This window comes from Phaethon lepturus, unplaced genomic scaffold (genome assembly GCF_000687285.1).
Source record: "Phaethon lepturus isolate BGI_N335 unplaced genomic scaffold, ASM68728v1 scaffold50871, whole genome shotgun sequence".
NCBI lineage: Eukaryota > Metazoa > Chordata > Aves > Phaethontiformes > Phaethontidae > Phaethon > Phaethon lepturus.
The window spans coordinates 1,790-11,856 of record NW_010520837.1 but is presented as its reverse complement, the minus strand read 5'-3'; the positions used below and the strand labels follow the sequence as shown (position 1 = coordinate 11,856).

At 37.0% G+C, this 10,067-nt stretch overlaps 1 protein-coding gene across 1 annotated transcript; it reads left to right on the top strand.

Moving 5' to 3' along the window:
- Positions 1–2,280: 2,280 nt before the first annotated feature.
- NMI (N-myc (and STAT) interactor) lies at positions 2,281–9,178 on the top strand. The gene is made up of 9 exons (XM_010297511.1): positions 2,281–2,316; positions 2,617–2,756; positions 3,289–3,300; positions 4,218–4,323; positions 5,949–6,111; positions 7,057–7,163; positions 7,281–7,473; positions 8,130–8,236; positions 8,990–9,178. Exons 1-9 carry the CDS (start codon positions 2,281–2,283, stop codon positions 9,176–9,178), a joined length of 1,053 nt encoding a protein of 350 aa, XP_010295813.1.
- Positions 9,179–10,067: the final 889 nt, after the last annotated feature.

Here is a 10,067-nt window from a genome sequence, read left to right as displayed (position 1 = left end):
AGATCGCCAGGAACGCCCAGCCGGGTCAGGGTGCCAGGCTGCCTGCTACCCAGGTCTTGACAGTTGTTAGACGACGCTGCTTAGAGAGTGTCTAACCCGTGGTGCAAAGCCCTTGCACTGCCCTGGCATCCGCAGGCTAGATTTGCCTAGCCTCTGTTTCTGGATCAGTGGCCCCTGAACTTGTCTAAATTCCTTTTTATCTGCCTCCACAAAATGTTGTTGCAACTGATTCCGGATTTTGTATTATCTGCTGTGTAAAGGAAGTGTTTTCCTTTGTGTTAAGCAGGTTTAAGGGTTATATCTCTTAAGCACAGAGCATACAGGATGTTAAGCATGTGTGTAACAGTACAAAAGTAGCATAAAGGTAAGTACATACATTTCAAGACAGAAAAATTAAGTTATGCAATGCAGAATTCCTCACATACATCTCTGGCATTTATGCTTAGTAAGGAAGGAGGCTTCCAATATCCAATATGTATCACTTTTGCCTATAAAATGATACAACATTTGCATTTAAAAATTCTTTTAGCTCAACACAGCTTCTGGTATTCCTTTCTGGTATTCTATTCTGCTGGGGAAAAAAGAAGTCAATACACACAATGTTGTAATGTTTTTTCCTGTTCCCTCAGGCTTCAATGGATTTAACAAGTCCTCCGCTATCTTTAAAAGATAATGGTTTTGTAAGTATTTCCTGATGTGCTGCCTGGAAAAAAATCTGTATTTGACAATAGTATCTCTGAATGAAGGTGTGTGCTAGGACTGCTAGGACAGTGCTTCTGAAACTGCTTGTCTCACCTTCTTCCATCCTTTAATACTTTGGACACTCCTTGTTCCTGCCTCCTGTTTCCATAGGGAGAGTCCCATTCCAACGTGTCTGCATTACAGATTCTGTTAGAATTTTCCTATCCTACCTCGCTTGCTCATCCGTCCCTGTGGGGGTTTCTTAAGGGAATTTCCTTTTTCCTGGCACCTCCCTTGATTCAGTTCCTGCGGTGTGGCAAGTAGTTTGGATGGGACTTTCCCTGGGAATTCTTGCATTTCCTTGTTATTATTTTCTTTCTTTCGTGTTGAAAACTATTGTCTTAGACTGTTTCTCAGTAAAAAACAGGCATCCTTTCTTATCAGCTTCCCACTGTGGCACGTGCATCCTGCTGCACTCAATCCCTTGAGCGAAGGAATTTTTTTTCTGGTTTTAAGTTATACACAGATGAGGATTTCCCTGTTGCTTAATAGGCATTTGAAACTGGACAAAGTAGTGGAAAAAATTATTTTCTATTTTATTGTTTCTAGGAAATACCCAGCATTACCAAGGGAATTGACCTTTTCCATGCCTAAGTTTCATGGTTCACATTGAAGTGTTATGTAATCTTAAATAAAAGGGAGGAATTGTCTCAACAGATCTCCCTGGATTTTTTTTTTTTCTTTTCTGCAGAATATTGCAGCCATAGAAACAAAACAGAACAGAGAAGATTTTCTCTCTACTTGGGCTTTATCCAGTTGTAGTTTTCCCATGCTTGTGAACTTCTGCCCTGAAGTACTTAAATTCTGAAATGCTTCTTTTATCACCTTCCTCATGCTTGATGTTACCTTTTATTGTCCAATCTCCCTGAGCTTGGAAGCATCCCCTTTTGAATTTTTTTTCTCATTAGGCTTGTATATTCCTCATACATTCTCTTAGGGAAACTGCTGAGAAAGCATATAGATAAACATCTGTGGATTTGAGGGGCTTAGTTCCATGTGGAAGAACATACAGACAACTTGCTTTGATTATCTGTAATTCTGTGATTTATCAAAATATTAGCCCATGAATATTTTCAGCTGGATAGTTAGCAAATAATGATTACTGTTCAGGATCCATCTGCTTTGATTTTTGTCCTGTCCAGCCATTAAAATAGTTCAATGATTTGGCCTTAGTGTCTGAGTGCATTTTTTAAAAATTATGTGGTATACACTATCGTCTGGCATGCAGATTCTAGATTTAATTATGAAATACAATCGGTCTCTCAAAATGTTTGACTCACCACATATCTTGCCTGCGTATTTGGAGAAAAACAGCAAACAGGCCCATGGGCAAAATACATTGGAGTTTCATTAATGGACATACATGGAAAACTACCATGGCAAAATGCTCATCCAACTGCAGAGGGTTTATTTTTTTTTATTTTGAATTGTTTGGTTTGTCTCAGTTATTGTCTAATGGAGGGGAAAACCTGTGTGTGCCTCTTCTTGTCTCTCCAGAATATGACAACCCCTGACCTTTTTGGCACATCAAAAGATGAGATGGAAAGACTTAAAGAAGAACTGGAGAAATGGAAGGCAAGTTCTATAAAGCACATAGAATCACGGAAATTAGCTGAAAGATACTTGGAAGACCTTTAGTCCATCCTTCTAAAACCAAATCACCTCTCCCCCAATTACAACATATTTATCTAACTTGTTCTCTATTCTTCAGTGGTACGTGCTTGTGTTGATCTCAGTGGTAACTAAACTTGTAAGTCTAAGAAAAATATTTATCCAAAGTGTTAAAAATAAATAAATATAAAGGTTTTACTGAAGGTTTTGTTTGTTCCCATGGAAGAAAAAATATTTTAAAATCTTTTTCTTTTTACTATCCAGGAAAGAGTTGAAAAACTTGAGAAAGCAAAAGCTGACCTTCTTCTCTGTAAATTAAGTGCTGATGGAGAGTATGTTAAAGCAGAGGAGGAGCTGATAAAGCTAAAGGACTTTCAAGAGAAACAACATAAGGACATTATTATGTCTAGGGACACCCATGAGGTATGGAGAAGGCTTACTTAGTATTTGGGGAGTTGTGAAGCAGGTATTGATTAGAGAAAATAAGAGTAACACTTCCGTTTCAGTTTAAACAGCTTTACAGGTTTGCAGACTGTATGACTAGAATGTTCTACACATAGTTTTTCAGTGGCCGATTAAGAACCAGTGCAATATAGTAAGTCTTATGGCAATGTTGGAAGAGTGAAGGCAAAACTGAGATCTGTCTTGTATAGAAGACGAAGACTGACAAAACCAGTCTTCCTCTTCCAAGATTCTCCACAAACAGATGAGTCTCAGTTTCATGTGATGCAGATAAAATTGAATGGGTTTATTCCACTGCTTTGTCAACTCCCAGCCAGTCTTATAGGACGTCACAGCACCTAAGGGATTAGCATTTCTTGAGTGACGACGAGCTGGGCAAGAGCCAGAATCTGTCTGAAGAGGGCTGTTCTTTCTAGAACTAATTGGTTCATTTCCTCAATGTGCCATATGCAGTCATTGGTACAGTAATAGGAGAAGTTTCCATAGGTTGTCAAGAAAGTGGTTTCAGTGAAGTTTGGTTTGGCCTGTAAATCACTGATGAGAAATTATGGCTTCAGTATTACAAGCTATTAAAATATAATTAATAGGTTAAGTACACTCAGGTTGGCATGAGATTTTCTGAAAGTTGGTTTTGGTTCTCCAATCGTACATGTTTGGACTTTACAGCCAGAAGAGATCATTATCATCACCTGGCTTTTGTTTTACATTATCTTCACCTGATGGGAACTGGTCTAAATGTCTCGAGTAGTTAATGACTTTAAAGGAGCCATCTTCTAATTGTGTATGACTGGCGCTGACTACATCTGCTGTGTTTCTTTCTCATTCTGTTGTGTTCCCTGTCCAGGAAGTACTGGATTTAGTTACATGGGCTTTATGCCCATTTAGAATTCATTGGTGTGGAGGAAGTATGTAGCAGAAAGGAGGTTGAAGAGGTGTTCCCTCTTCCTTGCTGAAGAAGTATAAAGAGGGAAGAGTAGCAGTGTGTCAGAAACTGTCCTCATGTGGCAAACTTCTCAGAAAAGGGAGTAACAGTTACTAAGATCACCCATGGTACAAAGAATAAAATGTTTGTGTGTTGACATAGGCTCTGACCTTGCATGTATAAGGAACAGACATGAGCTATGGAAAGCGCTGTGCAATTTATGGTATGCTGTATGTGTTTGGAAACACTAATACCTCTTTTTAAAAACGCTCTTACTGTAATTTACTTTGACTGAAACTGCTCCTTGGTGAGTGAATTTACTTTGCAGATAGTTAAAGCTATGCAAAAAATGTATCATGCATGGCTGTCATGTAGACTAATTAAGAGTTAAAACTGTTTCTAATGTGTACAGATTTTGCCAAAATACATTTTTGTCTTCTATGTGTTTAATTTTGCATTTAATACTTTTTGGGCTGTAGAGAGAACTCTATGTACTAAACCAAGAAAACGCTGAGCTGAAGAGAGAGGTTGAAAAGCTCAAAGAAGACCTTGCAAAATGTAGTTCGGTGCTTTCACAGGATGGTCAGGTAAAGTTTGAAACATTTTGCAATTTTTCTTTCAGAAGGGCACATTTTTATTTTGTCAATTCCAGACCATTGGAGCCAATTGTTCAGCATTTGAACCTCTACTCATTTCAATGTAAAATACAGCTTCAAGTTTCATTTTCGTATTTTACCTGGCAAGATAATGTGAAGCAGGCTAAGGATAGGGAAACAAATATAGGTATGTGAGATATTAAAAACATGAGAGGAATGAAGACAAGCAGAAAGCTATTAAATGGAAGACACTGGAATAAAAAATATACATGGCATTAGTAATTTTCAAGCACTTTCATATTATATTTCTTGTCCAAGGGGATGGAAGAAAGGGAGTAAGTCCATTATATGGCAAATGCAGCATTTATTTTAGCCTATATTGAGCTTGACTTGATTATAGTCTCTGTCATGTTACTCGAAATCAGAAATAACTCAATTTGCAGCCCGATAAATATTAGTGATAATAAATAGATTTAAACTTGGGATCCAAAGTGTCTTTTAGTGAAACTGCTATGGGTTCTGAGGTGTTCAGGAATTGAAAATTTTCTTGTGGAAATTTCAGCTTTTGAAAACCTGTTTTCATTCTGAATTGGAACAAAACCAAGTATTTTTGGGAATTTACAGGAAGATGAAAACTGTGATCATTTTTTGTTTATACAGAGACTGAAACTCTATCCAAGTGTTACCTTGTTTAACGTTAACATGTTGCAATGTTAGCTTTAGCTTTCTAAATTACATATCTAAGTTCAGGAGACGTCAGTTAAGTGCAGCCTCCTAAATTTCCCATAGAGTCATTGGAGAAGGCAAGGCTCCAGGGGCCTACACCCCATGTCTGAATTATCTTTGGGAAGAGTGACTCTCTTTCCGTTGGCAGTAGAGGGAATGGAAAGAAAGCAGGCTTGTAGATAAGATGCTAGCGTTGAAGATAAGTGGCAGGAATGCTTTAATTACTCTGGTTATTTTATCTCAACACAAACAGTATTTTTCTTCTACACAGGGTTTTATTCTGAAATAGTTATGTAAAGGGGAAAAAAAGAGTTACCTGAAACTCCCTTAAGTCTATGAAAGCAGCCTTTCCTAACCCACATTTTCATGAACAGTTTTCTGTTTATCCTAGTTATAAAATACCTGGATATTCTTACCTGTTTTACCAAGATGGCAAAATACAAGGCGGTTTATTAGCAGACTTCCCATTGCTGTAGAGCAGTGATGCAATTACGCAAAGATAAATAACAACACAAATGACTCTGATACTTGCATTTTGCAAATTTTAGATCCCAAAAGTATTCTACTTCTGCAGGTGGAAATCCCTGTGGACTTCAATTGAATTTTTACTATGTAAGGTCAAGTTTAAGTTCAAAGTTAATCAAAGGGGAAAAAAGCCCCAACAACAATCTCATTGACAAAAATCCCAGGAATAGACAAGTACAACTAGTCAGTTTAGTTAGAAGAGTTACACCTGTTTTAACAGCCATGACTTCAATCTGCTTGTCTGTTAAACTTTAAAAAACCCCAAAATATATGTAGCACTTCAAGGAAAGACTACTGTTCATTTTTCGGTTCTGCAATAAATTACAGAAATTATTTTTTTCCCTGTCTTGATTCTAAAATATTAGATTAAAAAAAAGGTAGCAGAAATGAAAATGAAGTTCACTCGCATGGAAGACATGAAGGATGATTATCCAGATATGAATACTCACTGTGTTTTTCATGTAACTACAAAAATCCCATTCAGACTGAATCAAAATGAGGCACTGCTTACTTTTGAAGACGAAGAAGGTATGAGGCATATTTTAAGTATAAATTAATGTCTCTGGTATATTTCATTGCCAAAGGGGAAAAATTTACATAAACATTTGGGGAAAAAAAATCAACAACAGCCAAAGAAAGAATACATGGAGAACCTTTCACTGTTATGATACCAATCAGTAGAAAAAAATTCTTGCAAGCACTCTGCATGTTTTTGTTGGATTACCAGATTTCTGCTCTCAGCTAATACAAACAATACTTGTTGTTTGAAATTGGGACTATTTCCACCTCACAGAGTATTGTCAAGAATTATTCAAAATGTTTTGTCAGCAGAATTTGATTATTTTCTTTACTCTGAGCAGTACCTTGTTCTGCCAGCAGTTATGTTGGTTAAGTGTGCACATCAGATGATGGGTTGATCTGAGATGACAGAGGGATGGTGCAGTCTGTAACTTGCCTGCTTCCCACTGAGATGTTTGCTGTTTGGACAGCCTGGTGCCTGCCTGCAAGGAGCCTGCAGGCACTCTGGCTGGGCCTGCTTGGTGTGTAACTGTTACACAAGTACATTGCACATCCAAAGCTAGTGTAGTCCGATTCATTTCTTACAGCTAAAATCTAACATTGCTAATGGGTGTTCTCTGCACCTGGTAGTGATGCGGTTTTCATCGAAGGATATTTTAAATGATGTATGAGAAGCCTACATTGACTACTTGATACATCTTTTGACAGCATAAAGATTCTACTATTCTATACTGTTCTAAAGATAGTATAATATTTTACCTGTTGCCTATAGCCAGTGAGATTTTATGGAAATAGACATGCCTGAAGACATGGACAGTGGGATCAGTTTGCCTGTTACTTATTTCTCCTTTATTGATGCAAAAGGAGATTTTGCTTAAGAGACTGGGGAATAGTTTTGGTTCTGTAGTGATTAAGCAAAGCTTTTCATATCTGAAAACTTGTGATTTTCCTTAGTTGCCCAGAGACTGATAAAAATGGGTAACCATACTGTGAACCTGGACAACAAAATAGCAGATGTGAGAGTGAAGCCTTTTACACTTGAAATGGGAATCACATTTGAGGTAATCAACTGAAAATGAAACTATAAAGATACAAACATGCAGTACTTAAAAAGCTTTAGGTTCTTTTTTTACGTGTGTTTTTCATCACCAAGTGCACAAAAAAAATTATTTTTTTAGCTCCATATCACTATTTCTGGAAAGAAGATCAACATTTCAGAAGTCCCTGAGCTATCCATTCCTGAAGACTGGATGAGAGACAAATTAGAGCTGAATTTCTACAAAACTGAACAGGGAGGAGGAGGAGAAGTAGAAAATGTGAAATATGACAAGCAGTCTAGAACAGCTGTTATTACGTTCCTCAGACCTGGAGGTATAGTATGTAATATTTTGTTAGCTAGCTATACAGGCCATATTGTCCATTCCATTCCATTCCACTCCACTCCACTCCATATTACATTCTGTGTTAACTTAACCACTGAATGTAGCAAATTCTTCCCACGGAGAGTTAAGTAGATCAGGAAAAGATATAGGTTAACCCACACATCTGTAAATAAAGCAGTATGTCATCATATTCCTTTTTGATCAAACATGACCTGATACGCAGTTTGTAAGCTTTATGTCTTTGACAAAAGCCTATTTTTTTCTTTGCATTGCTATGCACTTATATTGCAAAAAGAAAATTAGGAAAATGTGTTTGATTTTAGCTCTTGTTTCATGAGAATGAAGTTAGACAGGCATTCAGATTGCCCAACTGTATGAAATTCTATGAAGATCAGTGGAGTCACATCCATTTAGAGCAGCTGCTTTAGATTTATTTCAGAGGCTTTTTTGGGTATTTAATGATTTTGCTTTTTTGGAAATACCAAATAACGTTTTTTCAAAATGCATATGAAGAATCTGCAAGTGTGCTATCATATATTAGTTTCTAAATCCATATAAGAAAGACTAGTCTGTTCTTTGATGTGCTTACAAAATGCATTTTAGATTATATTACTCTTTCTCCTCTTTTCTCATTCTCCATTACAGCAGCTAACAGCTTTGTGAGATGTACTAAATATCCTTTCTTTGTAAATGGAAGGTGCTATAGGCTTTCTGTGTCTCCAAACACCGCCGTACACTTGGAAAAATTTCAGGTAAAAGAATCTAGCCTGGGCTAACCCTTAAATAGAACAGATATGTGGGAAATAGGAGATATGGGCAGAATTTTCAGTTTTAAGGGCTGCAGAAGCTTTTGTGTCACGCAATTTGTGAAACTTAATAGCAAGTGTGAGACTGCAATACGCTGCTCTGTGGATAATCTCATGTTTTGCAGTGTGAAAGCCATAATTTATTTTAAAAGGCTGTGCATGTCTTTCCTTGATTGAATTATATCATTACTTACCATAATGTCTGTGCTAGACAGGAGGCAGATACTGAATTATTTGTGAAGTAGGTTAATAGTAGACACAACAACGTTTTTGCAAGTCACAAAGCACTGTCATATTCATCCCTAATGAGAGGCCTTGTTGACAGTCTCAGCGAAGACCCTTGTTCTATGAAACATTTGCTCATCCATTTTTTTCATTCATTCAACCCAAATAGTGACTTTTCCTGTAACACTACTCTGCTTGCTCATCATATTCTCACTGAAATTTTACTTTGTAGGAATAGATTGTAATCAAGTCAGTGTTGTGTATATAATCAGGCCTTTATAATTAAAGCATTTACTAGAGCATGTGCGTTCATGAGATACAGCAACATTCTTTGCAGGTGTGTATCATCTATTTGGCATGGGTTTTTATGGAGTGATGCTGTCTAGAGTCATGGGACATCCCCAAATCCAGCGTGTGTGCGTGTACATGCAACAGCTGATGTATAATACAAGTTTATTTTTCTTTCCTCAATAGCTCTATTGTGGGATTTCTAAGAAGACCATTCTGCTGAAAGGAATTCAAGAGACAGAAGATGATGAGGAAAGTGTACAGGACATGATTGAAATTCATTTTCAAAAGCCTAGTAATAGGGGTGGGGAAATAGAGAAAATCAAGTATGTTTCAAAAGGAGTAACATGGGTTTGTTTTGAGGAGGATATTTAGAATACCGTACAGAAAATTGTACGTTGAACTCATGAAATGTTGAGGTTTTGCTTCATCAGAGGCATAGGTAGTTATGCAGACATTGTACTTTAATGTTCTGAAATTTGTACTTGAAAAAGAGGAACTACCGCTCTTTCTGATTTGTGTAACACCACAGACTTTATATAGAAATTCAGTAAAACTCGCTGCTTGTTCCAGAGGTTCCTGATTGAATCACAGAATCATTAAGGTTGGAAAAGACCTTTAAGATCATCAAAAAGCCTTTACCAGCACTTGAAAAAAATCTAAGATTGCTGTCTGCAAATTTGCAGATTTTGTATCTTGCGCATTTTAGATAGGTCGCATACACCAAAGCAAGATAAATCTGTACCTTCTTACATTTTGGTTACAAAAGCTGTATGTAATCCCAACCAAAAGGCCTTCACAGACCTGCTTTTTTCAAGTGCCATAGTGTCAGAAGGTAGCTCTGACAGAACTCCAGCCCTGCTGAGGTTGCTGTGTGCAAATCATGGAAATGCCCAAAAGCAATTATCCTGTAATTTTATAAAATCTGCATTACCAAATTAGTGATAAAATTAAAATAGAAAAAGGGAAAGGGAGAGTGCAAAAATATCACAGATTTACTCAAGAAATTGTCCTTTATAAGAAATGCCATAGTAATACTGCTTTTAGCTGTTGAAACACTGTTACCTCTGCTAGGATCTGATGCAAATTCTGCTGAGCTTCTGATAAGTTAATAGCCTGGTTTATTGTTTGGTTTTAATATTTGTTTCTACAATTACATTTTTCCTCATTTTTGTTTATGATTTTGCTTGCTTGAAAATACTATAGTTAAGAATTGAGACGATTCTTTGTTTAAAACAGATTGCTTTGGAACAAGGCTGGGGAA